This window comes from Aulonocara stuartgranti (assembly GCF_965226115.1).
Source record: "Aulonocara stuartgranti genome assembly, chromosome: 15".
NCBI classification, from domain to species: domain Eukaryota; kingdom Metazoa; phylum Chordata; class Actinopteri; order Cichliformes; family Cichlidae; genus Aulonocara; species Aulonocara stuartgranti.
Genome location: NC_138951.1, coordinates 22,417,785 through 22,442,500, shown reverse-complemented (window position 1 = coordinate 22,442,500; position 24,716 = coordinate 22,417,785). Strand labels below are relative to the sequence as shown.

Here is a 24,716-nt window from a genome sequence, read left to right as displayed (position 1 = left end):
TAATCTTCAAAACTGACTAGGTTACTTCTGTCATGGTCCGTGGTCCTGTGTCTGTGGAATGCGTGATGCTCGGGTAGCCACACCCCCGGGCTGGGCCATCACCAGCACACCTGCTCTCCATCCCGGTGATTACACGGAGATCCACTTAATCCGGCGCTGACGGATGCTCCACGCCAGTCCGTAGTCATCCCCACAGTGGTTTCTACTCGGCGTCTGCTACCTGCCTGTCCTCCGGCTCAACTGGATCTCGCGGTGCTCACCTGGCCCACTCACCATTCCACGGACTTCCTGCCCCCACGGACTGCCACACTTCCCTCCCGAGCTCCCACGGTTCCGTTCTATCGTAAGCCCCTACTCTAACTCAGTCCTGATATGTTCTCCCCGCTTCCTGGCTCCCTAGTAATCATCTCCCCTTTCTATTGCAGCCCCCCGCCGTCCCGATCCCGGCTTCCTCGTGTCATTGTTTCCCCGGATTTTTAGTTTCTGTTTTGCTCTCTACTTTCCCCGGGTCGCCTTTCGTTGTTTTAATAAAGTGTCTTTTTGTTAGCTCGGAGTCTGCGCCTGGATCCTTTCGTGCCCGCGCACCACGGCCGCATGACAACTTCTAAACATATAACAGTGTCAAAAGTGTTAATTTAACACTCAACAGTGTTGTATTTAACACTAGAGGTGTGGACCCATATAGACACTCTCCAGTGTTAATTTAACACTGGAGATTTTGCTGTGTTCAGAGTATAGTGTTTGGTGATGCTGGGTTTTTGATGGTCAGAAAACTTTAAATATACTGCCAAGGCTGTAATCAGATTTTTGAAACTAGGGAGGTCCATTTTTTCTCATAATGTATTATATTTAAGGTACAGCACTAGTAAAGGCTACAATATTGCAGCAACAACTCCTAGTGTTGAAAAAAGGGTAAATGGTTTTATTTATCTATATTAAAAAAAAGCTGTGAATGTATTGCTATGTATAAAAAAAAGCCATGTGTAAAAAATATTATGGAACGGGTGAGTTGTGTGTATAGAAGAATAAAAAATACAACAAAACAAACTGCAGAATTATTAATTCAGTTTAAATAAAATAGCAGGAGGGGGGAAAGCTACTTATTCGATGACTTTGGCCCTACTGTGCCTCTGATTGACTCCTCATGCCTAAACCAGCCAATTATCATTTATCATGAGTCATGCGGCAACACAACCCCCTGAACTCAACCCAATCAGAGACACAGTAGGCTGGGCCATAACTTTGCTAAAAAGTCTCCACAGGAATTCTAACTAAAAGCCATCTGGCGCATCATACAGTGATTTGTGCCAATTTTCACTCTTTAAAAAAGGCCTCAGTGACCTCACTTCATAGCTGGTTCATAGCTGTGCCAATCCCAGATGAATAGTGAAGGTTGTGTCGATACGGGCATCTGACATTATATTTTTGTCATATCAACATGCAGATCAGAAAAGGTCCAAATCGCTACAAAGCATGCTGCCAAAAGACAGGAAAAATAAAAAACTGTATCGCAGGCAGCTACTAGCTACAGCCACTTGTTTTGGCATCCACCTGTCAGTCAAAGGAGCCTATGTCGTAGAGGCGAGGTTGCTTGAAGGAGAGCCCTCCCGTAGAGCCATAGATTTTGGACCAGTACTGATACAAAGCTTTTCTGCTCTACTTAAGCACTCAAAACACTTTATTCAATGTATCTTGTTCATCCTGTCATACAAGCAGTAATTTTCTACACAGAAGTGCTTTCTGTCTTGCATTCATGCATCAGAGAGCAACTTCACCAATCCTTGCCTAAGGATACTGAAGGCATGCAGACCGAAGCAGCCAAGACCACGAACTACCAGCCTTCTGATTAGTCGTTGACCTGCTCTACCTCCTGAGCTACAGCCAGAGGGTGAGTGTAGTGTGTGTGTGAGGTGGAGATTAAGGGCACAGGCCCTGGAGATCTGATCCCTGCTTATTGAGGCTGGCGCTTAAAGAGCTGAGCTATAAAACATTTCACCCCTGTTGCATTTGTTAAAAAGGGAGAAATTAGCTATAGAGCGCAAAAGAGTGTCTTTGACCTGCCTGTAGAAACAGGCTGTTTTAGGAGTGTGCCTCAAGTGGTCATGGGTGAAACTGCAGTCTTTGGCACTTGGACACAGACTTCATTTTTTAGTTGTTGCTTGTCCATACTCTACATGAGCTATATGAGCTGCAGTCAGTGCTGAGGGTATTGTACAAAAATATGGAGTTGGAGCCTCTCCATATCATAAAACTATCTCTAGAATACATATTTTTATTCCTGCACTGGTAGATGGAGATATACTGAACATATATCTCCATGTTCAGTATATCTGGTGTATGTGACCATTTTTACTTTTGATAATCTGTGTACTACAGCCTCCACTAATCCTGTCATACAAGCCATGCATATGGCAGCAGGAGAATCATCAGTATTACCTGTAATGAGAATCTATTTTAATATCAGTGTCATTATCGGTGTAAAGAGTATTAGTGTTCTTATTTTCAGAGCATTGCTTGCTTGTCAGATAGATTCACACACAGAAGCAAAGAGCTGGAGAGAGACATCAGTGTCTGAACAGAGGACTGCTGCTAATGAGAACATTGCTCTTTGAAGACACACACGTGTTTGTGCGAGGGTGTGTGTGTGTGTGTGTGTGTGTGTGTGTGTGTGTGTGTGTGTGTGTGTGTGTGTGTGTGTGCGTGTGTGTGCGTGTGTGCACACGCGTCTGGTAGAGAGAGTATTACAGGCTATCCAGTTGAACACAGCACAGAAAATGAAGGATATGGTGTAAGAGAAGTATAGTTTTAGTAAAACAGCCTACAAATCAAGCTTTCAATTTACTGCTACTGTTATTTCTGATAAACCAAACAATACCACACTCCCACCCTCTCTCTGCTTCTTTACCTTAAAATGTGCCCCAGTCAGATGATGAATTACCTATTACATCCAAGGCATAAATCATGTGTGTGTCTTTATTACCCCCTGTTCATGAGCACCACTTGAACACACATACACATAAACAAACATGTCAACCCCTTTATTATATTGTGATGTATCACCTTTGTAAGAACTCTAAACAAGAAGCCAAACAAGTAATGTCTCCATTATTCTGCGTTTCTATTTAAAATATCTGTTTGCTTCTGTAAAGGCAAATTAAACTCATAGCATTGGCAGTTATCGGTGACATTATTACATAAAAGGAAGGAGAATATAATCCTTCATGTCATCCAATTTGAAAATTATCTCGCTCGGGTTATACGGGTAGGAGAAGGCAGAAAGGGTGCTGAGCATTACTTATAACAGACGCAACCATTTCCCCCTCCTTTTGTGTTTCTGTGCATGATCCTATGACATTATGTGGTTGCCATCTCAATAATGACAATGTAAAAAATACAGCCTTCTAGCAAAATAATGTTAGGATAAAATAACACAGGGACAATGTGTTGGAGATGCTGAATTCAATTTGGAGCCACGGTCATGTATAAATGGCACAAAATCTGCAGGAATACAACAAACATATGAATATGGATTTTCAGCTGCAGATTAAGTGCTATGCAGCGCAGGCTGACAGTAAAACCCCCGCTTCAAAAGACACAGAGATAAGCATCCAGAAGACAGATTATGCAGCGTAAACAAATAAAAGAAACCAAAAAGGAAACATAAAAGTGTTGGATTAGTTACAGCCAAGACAGGTCAGATGCTGCACAAAACACCCATGTTTGAAAAAAAGGGTGCACAACTCACAGCGAAACAGGCCTCATTTCCATAGACTCTTTTTTTATAATCCTGTTATCTAAAGTTTGCCAATTAGTTTTCATGCTGCGATGAGGTACCAAAGTTTTGTTATCTTCAGGTCACGACTAACCATCTTGTTATCTCATGAAACTGCAAACTCTTTTGTAAGATTGTGACTTTAGATCTTCAGATCAACTTCAGAAGGACTCGGGGTGGCGTCGCTCTTTAAAGTCCAGCTCACTGAAGGGAAACCAAAGCAGCTCATGCACAGTCAGTGGAAATGACTGAACAACTCTTCACACTCTGCTTTGATGAGAATGGAAGAGGCAGAAAGTTTCTATTATAGATAAAACTCCAAAGCAGCACTGACAGATTTTGCTGTTTTGAGATAACAAGATTATTAATGATTGATCTAGAGAAATAGGAGTTTTTATCTGTTGGTAATCGTAATTAATTTCTGAAAATGTATGCAAGTACAAGAAATATAGAGAGGCAGTGATCTCACAAGTAGGAAACTTATTCAGGATCTAAATCTTTTACATCAACGGTTTTAAATATACTTTTTATAATTGATGGTTTCTATAAACAAAATCTCTGGTCATATCACTGAGCTGTGATCAAGTCCAATCCAATTTTATGTAGCGAACACTTTTTTAAATACAACAGAGCACCAAAACTCCACACAGCAAAACAAGCAAACAAGAAAAATTACAATAAATACCAGGTAAGATCCCAGTAAAAAATTGTTTTGAAATGTGTTTTATTAACAGGTAATGAGTGGAGCATCCTAACATCGACAGAGAGTTTATCCCAGAGTTTGCGGGCTTTAGCAGAAAATGATCGATCACCTCTGGTGGCTTTCGGTCCAGTTTTTGGGACTACTAGGAGCAGCAACCTCGGGATGATGTATGGAATCCACAGCTCAGCTATATAAGGTGGTGCTGATCAATTAAAAGATTTAAAACCAATCTTAAAATCTTAAAGTGGTTCCTATGGAGTGTCTATGGAGGGAGGCCAGGGTGAGGATGAGCAGCGGCATTTTGCGGGCAAGCAAAGGAAGTGTTGCTAAATCTGCGTTGCTTTACTTGTTTTTTTAATTCAGTTAAATTTGATTTATAAAGCACCAAATCACAACAAACATTGCCTCAAGGCACTTTGTATTGTAAGGTAAAGACTACAATAATACAGAGAAACCCCAACAAATAGATAACCCCCTATGAGCAAGCACTTGGCAACAGTGGGAAGGAAAAACTCCCCTTACCTCAGCCATCTGCCACAACCGGCTGAGGGTCCAAAAAGAATGAAACCTGTTATTTTCAAAAATAAAATACTAAATAAAAAGATGTGTATTTCCTTCCATTGACCTTTCTGAATACCAATGCTCTGCAATCATCTGCATGTTTTTTTTGGTGGCTTTCATGGATAAATCTTATAAGGTGCTCTTTACTGCGGTGGTTTTATAGGCTACTCATCCAATCTAGGGTCACGGTGAGGCTGAACCATTCACAACTACGCCTAATTGAGATTCACCAGTTAACCCAGAGGTTCCCATAGTGTGAGGCCCGCCCCCTGGGGGGGAGGGGGGGGGGGCGCGCAGAGCCATTGCAGGGGGGGCAAAAAAAAGAAAGAAAGAAAAAAAGAACGCTTGGACACTGCTACCATAATGGACAAAAACAGTTTGGGAACCACTGAGTTAACCTAACAAGCAACAAGCATGTCACTGGACTGTAGGAGGAAGCTGGAATACCTGGAGAAAACCCATGCAGGAACTGAGCGAACAAGAAAGTTTGAATTCAGAACCTTTGTGCTGTGAGATGACAGCGCTAACCTCTTCATCACTCTGCTGCTTCATGTCCCCTCACATGATTCCAGTTGGGCATTCGTTTTCACTTTCTCTTTCAAAATGTCTTCCACAATTTTGCAGTGTATTGGGATCATTGACATGCTGGAATATTCATCTCTTGCCAAGATTCTTGAGAGTCATCTTTTTATTCGGTATTTGGCCATTACAGTTGGCACTCCAAAATCACTGTGGCAGTACTGGTGCAGACAATTTTATTTTGGTTTTAACTGACTAAAGAATATGCTGCCAGTTTCAATCAGGCTTCTTTTCACACTCTCTGGCAAAATGGCTTTCTTCTTAGATACTGGCCATTGAGGTTGAGTACACGCCAGGTCTTTCACTGGTCACTAAAACACCAGTGTCCCCAGTGCAAATCAGAATCACTTGATAGTCTGTTTTTCAGTGCCAGGTTCTATGTAGTGTTTTTTTTTTTGTGGGGGGGGGGGGTTGTAGCTTCTTTTTTTAGGATGGCCATCGGCCCTCCTATTATTGGCAGTATGCTCCTATTAAACAAGCTGCCTGCAGCTGTTCAGTAGCCTGCTAATACCCCCATTTTTTAATGCTAGCAACTTCCTTCTTGCTTTTTCAGGCAGTTCTGTACCTTGTGGATCCAACATAGACCAAATCTGACAAAGCCGATTGGGCTTTTGATGAATAATGATGCTAGGCTTCATTTTTGATTACAATTTTTGCTTCCAATAATTCTGAAAACAAGATATATGATATAAAACAGTTGCTGTGCTGCAACTGGTTTTTTTGCAATTATGTTTTGTTTTGTGTAATAAATCTAGTGTGACCTTTTCTTTGCTTCAGCACTCTTTCACCACTTTCTAAAAGCCCTGATCTACTCACTGTTTAGTTCCAGCCACGACTACACAAGAACAAGAAGAAGGAAAAGTCATGAGAAGGTTGCCTTAGGTGAATCATAGAAAACATCCCGTTACTCTCTCTGCAGTTCTGTGCAGGTGTGCATGCTAGAGCAGGGCGATATGACCAAAAATATTTATCACGATATACATTTGAAAATTTGTGATAACAATATAACTGACGATATAATTGACACTAGACAAAATACTTTACAACTCCACAACGTTATTAGTGAAAAAAAAACCTCATCAATGTATTTTCACTTAAACAAGCAGCTGTTTTTATGTGCATTAAAGTTATATAAAAATGTAACAGTGCAAATGCAAATTCCTTGCTGACAGTTTAACCAAAAAGGCATTTCCAGTGGAAATTGGCCAACATATCCTCAGCATAACCATGCATAATATCCACAAAACTTAAAAAGAGGTTATACACACACAATACGGTAATATTATGTTCAAGCACAGTACGTATCACTCCGCGAGGCTCCTGCCTACGATAGCCGTAATGCTCCGACAATCCATCAAGCTGTGCGGGTTTGTATCTTAGCAAAGTCGTACTAAAACATTTGACAGATTTTCGAGCGCCGTGTACGACATAAAATCATTTCGAGGTCAGTAAACACAACCAGAATTCAAACATAAGGCACACGGGATTATAAGGGGCACTGTCGATTTTCAGAAAAATCAAAGGATCGCTTTTAAGTGTGCCGTATTTTCCAAAAAAAACCACGGTAATAACCGTGAATGGTATGATATGGCCCAGCCCTAGTGCATGCACTTCTGCAGACTGCCAGGACACTCATTGCCCGGGTTTGCACTCACAGGTCTCCAAAGGTGAATGCTACAGCCAGCGGCGACAGGCCATGTCAAAACATGACCTAAAGAATCATGGTTATGATTTTTGCCTTAATCAAGCAGTTCTGACATCTTTTTTTTTGTCATCATCTTTGTATTACTTCAATATAGTAATAAAATCGCATACCCGAATTTTACATTTTTTACTCATGGATGCAGTGAAGGAGGGTTGGAGCAACAGAGGAGGATGCAAGAGATAGGGTGAGAAGGAGGCAGATGATCCACTGTGGTGATTCCTAAATGAGCAGTCAGAAGAATTATTATAAGATACCATAATTTTGAATCGTTTAATATTTTTATGCACAATATTGTATTTTTACTACAGATTGTAGTCTCATTCTTTCCTGACTGTTCCTGCAAAAGTAAGTCTATGAGTAATATGTTTGCTGGTATCCAGTTAACAGTCCTTTAAAATCCATGTTGGAAGTTTGGGGTGATGCTGACGGGATACATCACATGTTTGACAGGTTTCTGCTTGTGTGTTTGCTTTCTGTTTGCTGGTGAGGTTAAAACACTGAGCAAAGTAAGTTGTGTTTTGGGTAACATCACCCTCTGTAGTAACTCTGCATATTGAAAAATGATGGGGTGAGAGAAACAGACTTGTCTGACTAATTCGAATAACCCAGTGTGTGAGGGCACGGGCTCCAGAGGACACCTTAGGCGCAAACGAGCCACACCACTGGCTTTGAGAAAACGGCACTAATTGACGCTCCGGGGATCAGAGCGAGCTGCTCAAGCCATCACTGGTGTAGCAGTGTGCATGAATAAAATACTGCAACCCATCAAAGCAGTGTTCGAAAGCACTACTAGTGGTCAAAAAAAGTCCACTGGGAACTTCCAAGTGATACCAATCAAAACCCAGCAGCCACAGAGGCTAATCCGCAAACTAGTGCATTTCCCCCCCTCTCTTTTTGTCTGTTTTCACTTACACAGCATGAAGATTCTTAACTTTGTTCTGTTCATCGTAGAGAAGCTATCTGGGCTAAATCATTATAGTCATTCCTAAAAAGAAATGTCTCGTCTATTTTCATGTTTCCTCATTTTCCATTCATGTTTTTTCTCCTTTGCTCCCTCTTGTCATCCTCCCTCTGTTCACACCTATTCTGATATTCCCAGCTGTTCCTTCTCCCCTTCTTTCTCCTTTACTGTCAGCTTCTGAAGTTTCTTCATCATTAGTGCTTCTCCTTTGTTATTCCACACTGCCTGACTCTCCTTATTCTTCCTCTTCTCTCTCTGGCCTTCATTTATTTTTACCTACTCCCTTTTCCTTCCACCTCTCCTACTGTGTAAAGTGGTTGCTGTTTGTTTGAAGTCAGGGCTTATTGAGCTCAGGTCTGGGGAGAGCACAGCTACGTCGATACTACACACACACACAGAAATACACGCACACACCGATACAAACACCTCCTCTTTCTCTCTCTGTTCTTCTATCAACGCTGTCTCACCCACAGGGACTGAAGTGGATGCACACATACACACACTGCTCAGTCATCAATTAAGGGTGTGTATAGATCTCTCCCTGCAGCAGTGGTGCTTGTTTGGTTTCTACATTGTTTTCTGTTCCAGCTCATACATCTCTGTCTATGACCCCAACACACATACAAATACAGCCACACACGCACAGACACATACAGCCAGATATACACACAGATACACACACCTCTGCAACATTATTAGTTTTGTTGTCTCTGAACATTTTTTGTAGCCCTGCTTTTCTCTGCTTTTGACCACAGGAGCCAAGTTTTTATTTCGTTTTTATTTTTAAAAACGAAATAAGGACATTTGTGCTTGTGTGGTAGTGAACTGAAAGCTGAACAGCAAAGCCAACAACAAAAGCAAAAAAAAAAGCCTTCTCCAGCATATAAACTGGTATTTATACAGGAAGAATCTGTCATAAATGTGCAGGCATTCTTCAGATCATCCATAAAAATCTTCTACGACAAATCAAACCAGACAGAGTGGAGATTAAAAAATAAATCAAGACACAAAATAAAACATACATTTATTTCTTTTTTGGTTTAAATGTTTTGGGTTTTTTGCCATTTTTTATTAACATTATTCGTGTGTCTGTTTAGAAAGCACACCTACATACCATAATAAGTGAATTTACTAACACAGTCTTCATTCCAAATAATCTATTGTATACAAATGTACAAATTCTAAACAGGCCTGTTTTTGTGGTTAATATTATTATTATGTGTGGCTCAGGGTGGATACTTTAAATCACTGCCACCATATGTAATGGTCTGCTTTCATTGTGTGAATTGTTTGTAGTCCAAATATATATTTATTTATTTATTCATTACCTCGGCCGGAGTCCTTTGCTCTGAACTTCACAACTGATCTCTTTTTGTGTTTGTTTGGCTTTCTGCTTCAGTAGTTTTTCTTTTGTTTGTGACTCTGAGACCAACAAACGATGTTTCCTTCACGTTTTTTTATGCTATTGTCTGTATATCTTTCTCTATTTCAAATAACCTGCAATTTTATATGCAAATGGTGATTGAGGGAGGCTCAATAAATAGCTAAATATGGAAGTGTAAGAGAGGCTCATGCACTTCTGTGAAATGTCATCCTGATCAGGAGCTATAATCATCATGTATATGTATGAATTTAAAAAAGCTGACTAAAACAATGCTTTTGCACTTTCATGCTTTGTGTGTAGCACTTTAGTTTTAGTCATTAATGTACACACTGTTTTATGCATCTGTCCCTGTTATATTATAATAATAAGATGCTACAGAGCCTCCTTCTCTATGGGAGTTGGGACAGGCTCTAGTCCACCTGTGACCCTGAATTGGATTAAATTCACAATTCACCAAATTCAAATTTAAATAAAGATATTACTCTCTGTACACCCCCCCCAAAAAAACCAAAACAACTCAATTTTACTGCCTAATCTAAATGCAATTATTTGATGTATACTTGAAACTAAGTATGAAAGCAGTAGGAAAATAAAACCATTAAGTGCATGAAATATGAAATTTTATCCTTTTTTGTTGAACATAATGGCAAATGCCTTTGGACTCATGTCCCTCAGTTACAACAGACAAGTAGTTGACATCAAGTTATTGCAAATGTTAAGTGTGTCTCATGTGGCCCAAATGTCACAGCATGCCTGACACATCTGGCTAACATAACACAAACCACTGGCTGAGATAAGGAAGTCAAATTAACTGTGAGTCAACACCATCAAGGCGAAATGTGGCCCACTGAAAACTGCAGATATTGGCCACATTTGAGTCGAGCTTTCATTTCTATTTGGGAAATATAACACGGCCATGATAACTAGGAACATTTTTACAACAATAACTTCTCAAGGCAATGCCCTTTTTCAAAAGCCTCTTATGCCTCTTCTGCACCTACTTGGCTCAACTCGACTCCACTCCACTGGATTTTGTTTGTTTTCCATTATAAATGAGTATCACCTCAATGTGGGCATGGACATTATAGCAATACCTACAAAAGTCAGAGACATCATTTGTATGCAACACAAACAAAACACAACAATGGAGGATGTCGAAGTACATCTGCTTCGACATCCTCCATCGACATATCTGACTGGCCAATCAGTGACATACAGTCTGTTGACATCACATTTGTGACTCAGATCACTTGGAACTCTGGACAAATTTGTACTAAAATAAATACCTGGGGCAAAGTGCTACCACCTAATGGAAAACCTACAGAAGCAAAAGGTACGTGCAAAAAAGAGGCATTAGATTGTCAAGAGTTCTACAGGTACAAGAACAAATCCTGCAGTCTTATCTATTTTCAGGTTTTGCACTTCCAGTCAGTCAAACACAGCAACAAAGCGATATATTGCTTGAGAATGCGCACACACACAAATGTGTAGACATATATCCCTGAAGTTATCTCAAAACCCAAATACTGAACAAGAAATCTAACAATGATTGAGTAAGTCATTGGAGCACAGGAACTTGCTTTTTATATATAAATATATATTAAAAAAAACAAAAACCTACAACACAACTGGACAGGACTTTATTATCAACCAAACATAAATTATGTATAATCACATGACTGGACACAAACATACTGTATAGTCAAAATCTAGTAACATACTGTTACCAAAGCCGACTGTACTTCCTCAGGAGGCTGAGGTCTTTTAACATCTGCAGGAAGCTCCTGAGGATGTTTTACCAGTCAGTGGTTGCTGGAGTACTTTTCTATGCTGTGGTGTGCTGGGGGAGCAGCACAGCAAAGAGGGACTCATCCAGGCTGGAGAAACTGATCAGGAGGGCTAGCTCTGTGGTCGGCATGAAGCTGGACACTCTGGTGACAGTGGCAGAGAAAAGGACATTAAAGAAACTGATGGACATTATGGACAATGCTGGGCATCCTCTGCACACGGCCATAAACAATCAGAAGAGTCTGTTCAGTGACAGGTTGCTTCTCCCCAAGACAAGAACTAACAGACTTAAAAACTCCTTTGTCCCACACGCCATCAAACTGTTTAACTCCTCTCTGGAGGGGAGAGGGAGGGGAAACAGGAGGACAAAGGAGGGGGGAACAACTAAGCTGTAGTGCCTCTGCACCTCACTGTACAATACCTTGTGCAATACTTTTTGTAAATAGTCAACAGTGCAATAGACTCAATACTTGAAATGTGCAATTCACTTGTATTTTTATTTTTTTATTCCTATTTATTCTATTTATCCCCTTTGTATATTTTATTTATATTTGTCTCTGTATTTATATATATGTGTGTGTGTGTGTGTGTGTGTGTGTGTGTGTGTGTGTGTGTGTGTGTATATATATATATAACAGTTCTGTAACTGTAACTTTGGTCGTTGCTGTGCTTTTTTTGGAAGTCGAATTTCCCAGAGGAACCCACCCGAGGGATTAATAAAGTTCTATCTTATCTTATCTTATCTTATCTCTTACTTACTTACTATAGTTGGTTTTCCAAACTTTTTAAAAAAAAACTTAAAAAAAAAAAACTTCCTGTATGATGCCCTCAGAGCCAAACACACACATTTATTCTCATTCAAACCTTAAGAGTCACAGCTGAAGCACTGTTTGGCAACTTTCAGAAACTGTACGTGGTCCAGATTGTGGCTACTCTCAAGCAAAAACCCAATTTCTGACCGCCGGCATCCCCGCGTAGGCAGTAGGGCTGAGATGAGGCAGAGTGTTCCCACAGGGATCGAGAGAGGATCACATTGCATATTCATGGCACACCAAAAGAACCAGGGATAAATGCATCCACCATAAAGCATAGGAGAAAAAAGGAGAGTGGTAGAGAGAGGAAGAGATAAACAGAGAGAGAGAAAATGCATTTGTAGGTGTCTACATCAAAAATTTGCCTTGAATTTAAAGCATTTTTCTTCGCAGCCCTGCAAGGCTTTCCGTGTCTGTTCAACCGAGCTCAAAACTGTAAAGAAAAACAGCCAAGGCCAATCTTTTGCATGCGTGTGTGTATTTCAGCATGCATATGTATGAGGTGACAGATGGAATGTAATTTAAACATTACCTTGTACAGATGCACATTTTACCCTTCACACACATATGAGAAGCTTCAGCATGGAGATTTATGCATAAACATACACACCATAATACTCTTCAAAATAACCCTGACATATATTCAGAAACAACTGGAATACTGTCAGTTAGTTACTAGTTGCACTAGTATCACACTTGTTTGTCCAGCACATCCCACAGATGCTCGATTGGGCTGAAATATGTGGAATTTGGAGGTTGTCAGCACCTCAAACTCATCATTGTGCTCCTCAAACAACTCCTGAAACATTTTTGTTTTGTGGCAGGGTGTGTTGTCCTGCTGAAAGAGACCACAGCCATCAGGGAATATTGTTCCAATGAGACATGGTCTGCAATAATGCTTAGGAAAGTGGTTTGTGTCAAAGTAGCATCCACATGAATGACAGGACCCAATGTTTCCCAGCTAATATTAATCTGCCTTCTTCCTACAGTGTATCCAGGTGTGAGATGTTCCCAGGTATCCACGTGATGTAAAATTAATACATCATTCATTACACTAGGCCACCTTCTTCATTTGCTCCATGGTCCAGTTCTGCTCTTCATGTGCCAACTACTGGCACTTTCAGGGGTGGACAGGGGTCAGCATGGGCACACTGTCTGGTCTGTAGCTGTGCAGACCCTACACAACAAACTGGGATGCTCTGTGTAATCCTCATGTTTACCTATTTTTCCTGCTTCTAACACATCAAATTTGAGGAAAAATGTTCACTTGCTCGCTAATATACCTCACCCATTACCAGGTGCCATTGTGAAGAGATAATCAGTGTTCTTCACTTCACCTGTCAGTGGTCATAATGTTATGCCAGATCAGTGTATGTCCTCAAAGGGATTTATGAATGGTTAAGGATATACTACTGCTAACAATCCTGTTTCCAAAACAGCTTTAAAATGTAAATAACGCTATTTACTGTCGTGTAAATCACCAAAACTGTATTAAACTTGCCAATATAAACCAAAGTCAATATATTACATGGTAAGACAGATAATATTTTAAATATATGAATGAGCCTGCTGCATGTTTCTGCTTGTTTCCCACAGTGTTGCATGACATTTTATTTTGACTACACTGCGTTTGTGAACTACTGAGACCAGCTGCTGTAGTTTGGAAAGCAACACGGAAACAGAATTTCAAGTACTCAGCAGGTTTTCATGTGTTTCATGATGGGCTACACGTCTGTAACAGTTAACGAGTCTGGACACAGGTGAGTTTAGCACTGAAACTCTTGCTACTCCACCATCCTGTTGGAGAACATGCAGAACATGGTTAGGCATTTTTGTCCCTGATACAAACTTCATATGGGCGGTATCTGTCGCTCCAGGCCCTGGATATATCAGTGAGCATTAACAGAGCGTTACAGATGTGCAAGTTTCCCATGCCAGTGCACTTCTACATTCCCAAACCATCACAGATGTTGGTTTACCAAACGTGGACAGATAACGAATAAAACTTTGTGTGATCACAGGACATTTTTCCATTTTATCACAGTCATCCTAAATGAGCTCAAGCTCAGAGAAGGTAGCAGTATTTGTAGATGTTAACATGACAGAGTTTTAACCGGTTTTCTGTTTGACTGATTGTCTTTACCCAGTGTGTCAAGATTGATCACAGGACTACTAATAACAAGAGACAATCATTCATGCTCACAATTTCACCTATGATCAAGCAGTGCTAACAACTTCACTGGCATTGACCTCCCACATCATGAAGACCCTGGAAAGGCTCATCCTGGACCAGCTGCGACCCATTGTCAGACCACATCTGGATCCCCTTCAATTTGCTTATCAGCCTCGTCTCGGAACAGAGGACGCCATCATCTACCTGCTCAATCGTGTCTACACCCATCTGGACCAGCTGGCGAGCACTGTGAGGGTCATGTTTTTTGACTTTTCTAGTGCTTTCAATACCATCAGGCCGACCCTCCTGGGTGATAAGTTAGCAGCGATGCAGGTGGATGCTTCTCTGGTGTCCTGGATTGTTGATTACCTGACAGGAAGACCACAATATGTACGTCTCCCACAGTGTGTGTCTGACAAGGTAATCAGCAACACAGGGGCACCACAGGGGACTGTCCTCTCCCCCTTCCTCTTCACCTTCTACACCACAGACTTCAGCCACTGCACAGAGACCTGCCATCTTCAGATGTTTTCTGATGACTCCACGGTAGTTGGATGCATCAGCAAGGATGATGAGACAGAGTACCGGGCTGTGGTCGACTCCTTGGTCACGTGATGTGAGCAGAATCATCTGCAGCTCAACGTGGCAAAGACCAAGGAATTGATAGTGGACTCCAGGAAGACCAGGAAACACTTGACCCCTCTTTCAATTCAGGGGGTCAGTGTTGACATTGTGGAGAACTATAAATACCTTGGAGTACACATTGACAATAAACTGGACTGGGCTACAAACACCACAGCACTTTACAGGAAGGGCCAGAGTCATCTCTATTTTTTGAGGCGGCTGAGGTCCTTCAACATCTGCCAGAAAATGCTCAGGATTTTCTACGAGTCTGTTGTGGCCAGTGCGATCCTCTATGCTGTTGCATGCTGGGGGAGCAGGCTGAGGGTCGCAGATGCCAACAGACTCGATAAACTGATTCGTAAGGCCAGTAATGTTGTGGGGATGGAGGCGGATGTTGTCCGATAAGGACAATGTTGGATAACACCTCCCACCCACTCCATGACATGCTGGTCAGTCACAGGAGCTCGTTCAGTGAGAGACTGAGATTACCGAAAAGCACCACTGAACGACACAGGAAATCTTTCCTGCCTGTGGCCATCTCTCTGTACAACTCATCCACTTAACACACTGTTTACTGCAACAGCTACACCCTTCTTGCACATGCTCTTTTTCAGCTATTTATTAATAAGTGACTTTTATGTATATATATGCCTGCATATATTGTGCTATTCTTAGTTAGTGTATTGTCTGTCTCTGTTAATGTTTGTTTATAATGGAGCACTGTAACGAAAAAAAATTTCTCCTAGGGATTAATAAAGTATTCTAATTCTGATTCTGATTCACCACAGTCCCACTCCATAAATAAGCATTCTTTAGTCATTTTCAATGACTGCATTTCATTGTTTTTATACTATCTTCCAATTAATTTTAGTGATTGTCAGATTGCTTAATTGTGTGTTCATATATGTTCTATTCAACCGTTTTGGAGAAAAAGCTGCTAAAGTCAAGAAAAGAGTTTTAATAGTTATGAAAGAACCAGTTTCTTGATTTTACTTTGGTGGTAAAGAACAGTGTACAGGGTGGCCTGTTCCTGTACACTGCTGGTAAATGTATTCAGTATTAAGACCATTTCTAATTTGTGAATGCAAAGAAAACTGTCACACACTTTCTACTCTACAATAACACCATCTCCATCTACAATTCAGGTGCAGTAGCTGTCAATGATAGACTGTGCTCCCTCTCTGTCTGTCCCTAATCTGTCCAGATATCCCAGTGGACAACAGTCCTGGAAACCATTTATCCAATCACAGCTGTTCAAAATTCCTCACCTTCTCCCACAAAACCCACTTTCGCTGGTGAATCTAAATTCCTGGGAGTGTGAATACGTTGTTTTGGATGCTTAGCAAACACTGCAGAGCCAGACGTCTGGAAGCACAGCAATAATTCACCCTGTGCAAAAGCCATGAATAAAAACAAACTTAAGAGAAGAGACAAAATACAAAATGTGATTCTTCTTTCCCTCTATTCTTCTCTGTCACCTCCTCTCTATTTTATTTTTCTCTCACACAAAGACACACATGCAGAGACACAGATACTTTCCTTTCTCCAGTTCACCTTTGGTTTTCATCAAGTGTGGTTCAAAGAAATATTATTTTTGGTATTTCAACAAAATGAAATTAAAATTGATGTTGAAAGAGCAGCGACATGCTCACAGACATAAACACGGTGCCGCAGTTATCGAACAACAAACGGGAGAAGTAATAAAAATTAATAACATAGAAGTCTGGCTTTGCTGAAAAAAAAATCCAAGGACAAAATCACAACAACACAGATTCATTATTAAATGTCTTGACAGCAGCTGCGTGTGTTTGTTGTGTGCACTGAGCTCTCAATCTAATCCCTTTCTTTATTGGCCCCAAGCAGAAGGGTCAGCCGGGGAATAAGCAATATTGTGTGTGTACGTTTGTGTGAGTGTGTGGGAGAGAGAGAGAGTGTGTGTCATTGTTGCCGAGCAGGAATGAAAATTTTACATTTTTAGAGGGGAGTTTGGAAGAAGGTGGAAGAGGAAAAAGATGATAGGAGTGCTCGTTTAAATCCCGCTGGTAATATTGCTTTCTTCACTCCCTTGGCAAGGAGATTAACTGCTAATGGAGAGGATATATCTGCTATTAGCCCCAGCAACAACAACAACTGTGACAACAGCAACGGCTTGAAAAGTGCAATGGTGATGATGACAACCGCAGCAATACGTACAGCAGTCGGCAGACTCTCCTGTCTGGGCCTCACAGCTGACAGCTTTGAAGCAACACGAGTTTCAGAGTGAAGCGCCGGAATTTGCTTCAGTTCTGAAGTTACAAATGCACCTCAGGTCTTAGAGGGTTAGTGAAATGAGACTTTGCAGACTTGAGACTTGACAAGATTTTAAAGTCTCTTTTCAGTCTCTGCAGGTTACATGGCACGCTGGCTATGTAACAGAGAAATGCATGGAAATTGTGCTGTTTGCTGTGTGCAAGTCTTGACCCTCATTTCATTAGATTTAACTTCCAAGGAGCCAGACTATTGTATTTTTAAATGCTCTTTAACAACAGTTCTCATGGCTTTCTGAAGGTCTGCTTCTTGTTTTGTTTATTAATCCACTTAACCTACGAACTACGAATCATTAAATCATCAAAAGGCACATCATTCAATCAATAGAAAGGTTTTGTGTCAACACAAAACAGACACTTTGGCAAAGAAAAAGGAAAAGAAAAAGAAGCTCCTTTCAAATGCCCCCTTATTCATAACAGGTCACCACAGCATGTAGCTCCACATGTTTGGCAGATTTTTACATCAAATGTCCGTACTACGGTGGCTGTGAAGTGCAAATCACATTTACAACATCAACAAAAAATTAACATTTCCGAAAACACTTTTACATAAAAAAAAAAACCAAATAAAAAAATTGACAACAAAATAACTTTATAACTATAACATTATAACTATAACTAACTATAATAACTGCTTTTGTTTTCTCTGTTTTTGCTTTGTTTTTGTTTGTTTGTTTGGTTGCGGGGTGGGGGGGAGGGGTTGTGGTTGTTGTTGTTTTTTGGGGATTATGCTTGTTATGTGTATGGGTCCTGAGATGTTGGGGGGGGGGGGGTTTGTGGGGGGGGTTTTTGTGTGTGTGGGCAGAGACTGGTTCTCTGCGGTGTTTTGTCTAGTGTGGACCTGGTAGGGGGAGAATTCGGGTTGGGGGGTTGGAGGGTATAATGGACATACCACTATTCTGAAATCAAGATTGACTTAGCTGTTGCTAACTTTGTATGTCATTGTTGAAATCAATAAAACAAAGTTGGAAGAACAAAATAACATTTAAGAAAACACTTTAACAAGTCTGCAACAAATTAACAAGTGGCTCTTGACGGAAAGGGATTGTCTGAAATACCAGAAGTGACTCAACGATTAGGCTTACTCTATATTTGTAGTACAAAAAAGTGATTTGTAGTCAGCTAAACGAGGGCTTTTCACAGAAGTACTGTTCAGTTAATGTTTGAAGAGATTTTACAAAAGAGTATGGGTGAGATAATGATGTTCAGATTTTTAAATGTCACGGGGATTTTCTTAAGAAAATATCCAGGCCTTAAAACCGTCATGGTCCACACTCCAGCCCAGCAGGTGGCAGTAAAGCGTCTTTAAATTAGCGGCAGAAGAAGCAGCAGCAGCTAAACGCGGGATGTCAACAAACGTCTAGAACAGGGGCAATCTCAGGCTGTATCCCAATTCAGGGTCTGCAGCCTTAAAGGCCTCATTTTAAGGCCGATTACGTCACCGCGACGCGACGAAGGCTGTCCCAATTCGAAGGCTGCTCGAAATGCGGCCCTCAAATGCGTCCTTCATTTCCCTGAATTTTAAGGACGTGGCGGTGTAGACTTCGTGGCCCAACATATCCCAGAATGCATAGCGCGGCTTTGGGTGTGGATAATTTTGCCGAAATGGCGGATGAGGGGCGCCCGAAGAGTAAACTTTAAGTACTGAATATTATGTCACTTATTTATGTGCAAATGTTTAATAACGAAGAACATTAAAACATTACTGTTGGCCACATGTCGGCAAAGTTATGAAACATTAGTGACGTTTGTACTAACTTGGTTTTAAAGCCTTTACTTTAAAATATACGCCGTTCAATAGCTGAGCTTAATCTTACAGAGAGTGATCAAAGCTCATGTAGAAACAAACAAACAAATGAATAAAAGATTTTCTCCTTCATTTCTGTCAAACAAAGCTGTATGACACGTTTCCAGCTGTTAGTATCATGGTTGCTAGGCAACCTGGGCAGCGCAACGGAGGCAAGACCGTCCCATTTCACAAGCCTCGCACTTCCAGCATTAGCGGTCTTTAAGTACGTGGCCCTTGAGGATCGTTGAGGCTGCGTACTTTAAGGCTGCAGACCCTGAATTGGGATACAGCCTCAGTCAACGAGGGCCGGTGTCCCTGCAGGTTTTAGATCCAACACAGCTGATTTAAATGGCTAAATTACCTCCTCAATGGTTGTATCCCAATTCAGGGTCTGCAGCTTTAAAGTACGCAGCCTCAACGGTCCTCAAGGGCTACTTAAAGACCGCTAATGCTGGAAGTGCGAGGCTTGTGAAATGGGACGGTCTAGCCTCCGTGCCTAGCAACCATGATACTAACAGCTGGAAACTTTTCATACAGCTTTGTTTGACAGAAATGAAGGAGAAAATCCTTTGTTCACTTGTTTGTTTGTTTCTACATGAGCTTTGATCATTCTCTGTAAGATTAAGCTCAGCTATTGAACGGCGTATATTTTAAAGTAAAGGCTTTAAAACCAAGTTAGTACAAACGTCACTAATGTCACGTAACTTTGCCGACATGTGGCCAACAGTAATGTTTTAATGTTCTTCATTATTAAACATTTGCACATAAATAAGTGACATAATATTCAGTACTTACTTAAAGTTTACTCTTTGGGCGCCCCTCATCCGCCGTTTTTTTTTTTTCGGCAAAATTATCCACACCAATCCACACCCACCGCCGCGCTATGCATTCTGGGATATGTTGGGCCACGAAGTCTACACCGCCACGTCCTTAAAATTCAGGGAAATGAAGGACGCATTTGAGGGCCGCATTTCGAGCAGCCTTCGAATTGGAACAGTCTTCGTCGCGTCGCTGCGACGTAATCGGCCTTAAAATGCAGCTGCAGACCCTGAATTGGGATACAGCCAACATGTCCTGAAGTTCTCCAGAGGCCTGGTAACGAACTAATCATGTGATTCAGGTGTGTTGACCCAAGGTGAGATCTAAAACCTGCAGGGACACCGGCCCTCGTGGACTGAGATTGCCCACCCCTGGTCTAGAAACTAACTCCTCACAGCACTTCGTTAGATTTATTACCCTGACGGTGCTCGCTGCACTACATAGATAAATGGAAAATGTTCTGCCCGTTTTGGGCGTTAGCTTCAGCCTCTTCACTGCTTTATGTGCTTCCTGTGGACGGTCTCTGGGGCTTTTGCGGGATACAGACCAGGATCAGACACCCTACAGTACTGCATTCAATATTTCAGTGAAGGTCACTTCATTGGTGTTCATCAGGTGTTATCGTGGACACTGTAACAGCCACTATGGTGTGGTGTCCCTTTAAGACACCCAAGTCGAGGGTTGATGGTGTCATCAGTGTGTGCCACTGGTCTCTCTGCTCTCTCTCTCTGTGATGGTGTGGACATGTGCTTGCACGCTAGTACATGAGGAGGGACGGATTTTATGTTTTACCCCTCCAGACACCTTTGTTTGCAACGCTTGGGTTGTATGAACGCTGGGCATTTTGTTGTTGAGCCGCAGCCGTTCAGCCGGGCTTTTATATGGTTGCTGAAGAATGCGTATTAAAGAACCACCGTGGATTACTGATACCAGTGTGGGTGTGTATCCTTCCGCCTAGCCTGCTAGGTGTTTTGCCGCCTCTTCTCAACCACACAACACAACCCAACGTTACAAAATGGCGCCCGAACATCTTCTCTTGGACCTCAGTATGCAGTATCTTCGAGCAGTTGATGATTGGTACATAAAAAGGTACGACGCGGCAAAGTGGCTGTCCGCCATGTTTCGCGGGAACGGACCAGGCTGGCCTGGACGAGGACGTCGGGAGGATCAAAGGGTCGCGGCGGTGCATTTCCATGGCAGCGGCTGGAGCTGCCCCAGCGTGGTTTGTGGACTGTGGCGCCGTTCTCTGTTTGGCCTCTTCGTCGTGGCTCCATTGGATGCGCGTGGACCTGCGTTTCCTGGGCGTGGGTTCGATGCAGCTTTGCCATAGTTCCTGAATTTGAATTTTTTTTTCTTATGTATTTCGTATTGGTTACTGTTGTAACATGACTGTTGTTTGGGTTTTCTACAGTACTTTCTGGTACTGTTTTCACATATTATGCTGTCTGTTGCAAGTTTGTGAAGTAGAAGAAACGCAATGAAAGAAAAAGGGAATTTCATTCTGCAATTGTCCTGGCTATGCTAAGTTTATTTTCTTTCTTTGACATTTATTTGAATGGGCATTCACCATGTGGGACACTGTCATGTATGCCAGTTTGTCAATTTTGGACTGTACATTCCCCTATTTTGGTTTTAACGTCTTATCCTGCTGACCATGTATGGAGGCTGGTTAAGTTTGAACTGTACCTTTGCTGTGTTCGGCTGGGGACAGCCTTTGTTTAACCCGGGGGGAATATGTAACAGCCACTATGGTGTGGTGTCCCTTTAAGACACCCAAGTCGAGGGTTGATGGTGTCATCAGTGTGTGCCACTGGTCTCTCTGCTCTCTCTCTCTGTGATGGTGTGGACATGTGCTTGCACGCTAGTACATGAGGAGGGACGGATTTTATGTTTTACCCCTCCAGACACCTTTGTTTGCAACGCTTGGGTTGTATGAACGCTGGGCATTTTGTTGTTGAGCCGCAGCCGTTCAGCCGGGCTTTTATATGGTTGCTGAAGAATGCGTATTAAAGAACCACCGTGGATTACTGATACCAGTGTGGGTGTGTATCCTTCCGCCTAGCCTGCTAGGTGTTTTGCCGCCTCTTCTCAACCACACAACACAACCCAACGTTACAACACGATGTTAAGTTTGCATGGTGTAAAGATGAGTTTAAGGAGTCTTAAAAGTAAACTCAATAATGCTGGACTTTACCGAAGAAAACATTTTCACTCCAGAACAACGATCATTAACGCAATCAGAGCAGAGCTTCAAGGACCTGGGCGCACAAAAAGGAGTGAAGAGGCTGAAGCTAACGCGAGGCTCTGTTATGGCCTGTTGCTGTATTTCAAGCAGTGGTGTTGAAGGTTTTGTCAAATCCATCATACAACACAATCTGAGGAAACTGATTGGCAACAGCTTCATTTTTCACCATGACAGTGATCCCGAACACAGCGAAAAACTATCAGTCTTCCCCAGAGCCCAGACCTCAACATTATTGAAGCAGTGTGGGATCATCTGAGAGAAACTAAAAGGCCGCCATCCATCCAAAGAAGAGCTTTAACTCTACCTGAAGACTACCTAAAGAAATTACAAACTGTTTTGCCTTATATACTGTATTCCCATGTATGTTTGCACATATGTTTTACTCCAGCCCATTTCCCAGAAAAATATAAAGAAATGACAGATGGCTCAAGACTTTTGCACAGCACTGTAACTTTGAGCTTTAAAAAGTTGTGTCATGCAGCAATATCTTAAATCTACATTCTTTCGAGAGGCCAGCCTGCAGCAACTCAGATTTTTACACAACAGGAAAACCACCCAACTTTTTGCTTGATTTATGATCTCAGAAGAAAAATTCACAACGCATGTATTTTGGTCTCAAATACTAATTTACAATTTCCCCCCAGTACAACATATTCAGTCTACTAAGAGTAACATCGATGAACTAGAAGAATGATTTAGTCTACAGCTACCTGACAATGGAGCCAACCCTCACTTATTGCATCTCATTTCAAAAGAACAAGACGGCAACAGCCAAAGTGATCAAGCTGAGGCTTCAATGGAGGACTTCACAAACCAGTCAGTAAGCAGTTTTCACAGCACTCAGTTTCTGTTGTAGAGTTACAGAAATAATAATAATATTCCAGCTCAATCAACATTTATTCCACGGTAAAACTGTGCTGTGTCCACACAGCACTGTACATCATCACACATACACCAGACATGATCGCTGTAACTTTGCAAACATGAGCATCGTGAAAGGCTGTCCTCTGCTAGGTGGCTTCTTGCATGAAATACTATGGCTCACCGCACAATGCTGTGTAAGTACTGATACTAGCTTGTGCTCGCACAGAGGCAGTGACAGGAGAAGCCGACTGTAACTGGCACTGAGTGGAGAAATGACACATTGAGCACAAATGACTGGTGACAGTGAAAACAGCTTGTACTCTGTCTGCTTTAAACCAGTTAATTTGCTCCCTGTCGGCTCACTGTTGTTCTCATTGTTTGTGTGTGCAAGTGTGCGTGTGTGTCGGCTCTTTCTGCGGATCCATTTGTCTCTCTTTACCTCACATCCTCTCAATATATCCCATTTTTTGTCTTTTCTTATTTTTTCCTTCTCATTTTTCTTCTCATTTCTCATCACGCTTTCCTTTTGTGCCATCTTTCTTATTCTTCATCAGCTTTTCTATTCTCTCTCATATTGTGATTTTGCGACTTTTCTGTCAATGCTGCTGTTTGGCTCTTCGTTTTTTGTAGCCTTCTTTGTTCTCACTCTCTTTGACTCTTAGTTTTTGACTTTCCTCTTTCGTTTGTATCCCCTCCTCTCCCTCACTCTGTCACGATACGTTGTGTGGCAGGCAGGAGAAGGACCCAATAGCAAAACTCACAGACACGGGGATGAACTCAAAATCACAGCTTTAATGCTGGAATGGCAGAACATAGGAAATACAAACTAAACTGGGAAAAGTAAACTAACATACGCGGAGAGACACAGGGAGATCCACACAACATGAGGGAGAACGCGACGCCGAACAGAGGAAGACGCAGACAGAAATACACAGAGGGTTAACGAGGAAAGTGGGAACACACGGGGAACACAGGTGACACAGATAACCATAACGAGACAGGGCGGGGTGAACTGAACATGACATGTAGAGGCAGAGGTTCCGACAGGAGGAGAGAGAGCATGGGGAAAACACCGACATAACGGGCTGGGGAAACATGAAACAACCACAAGGGGAGACGAGGGCTCATCAATACATAGAGGGCACACAGGGGGGAAGAGCCATGAAGGGAAAACACTTAGGGAACAACACAACAGGGCAACTCAGAAAACATGGCCTAAATAAGGAACAAAATACAGAAATGCATGAAAACTAAGAATACTGGGCCCACATGGCCCAGGACCATGACACACTCTCCCTCTCTGTTATCTTTCTCCCCCACTCTCTTTATCCTCATTTTACCCTCCGCTCTCTATAAACTAGATTGATGGCTCAATCTTACATGCATCAAGGTGAGAATTACAATTTTTGCACCAACGCACACACACATATACACTCACAGAAATGGCAGTAGACAATTACTGCCCTATTCACACACACACTCTCTCCCTTTGCCTCCCTCCCACACACACACACCTTTTTTCACTCAGGCTAATTTGACATTCACAAAATAAGCTGGTTGCTGGCAGGAGTCAAGTTTAACACAGGATATCAGAGGATATAGTACTGTGCAAAAGTCATGAACCATCCTTC

General features: G+C 41.8%; 1 protein-coding gene across 3 annotated transcripts in view; it reads right to left on the bottom strand.

Annotated features, from left to right (window-relative positions):
* The window catches only part of galnt14 (UDP-N-acetyl-alpha-D-galactosamine:polypeptide N-acetylgalactosaminyltransferase 14 (GalNAc-T14)), a 244,046-nt gene that overhangs the window by 201,853 nt on the left and 17,477 nt on the right, over positions 1–24,716 (bottom strand). The window contains exon 1 of one of the 3 annotated variants that reach the window (XM_082505538.1): positions 111–273. The exons of the other annotated variants lie outside the window; for them this stretch is intronic. Coding sequence (XP_082361664.1) covers positions 111–188 — 78 coding nt within the window. The 5' untranslated portion in view covers positions 189–273. Of the gene's footprint in view, positions 1–110; positions 274–24,716 lie in introns of those variants that run through there. 3 annotated transcript variants of the gene reach the window in all.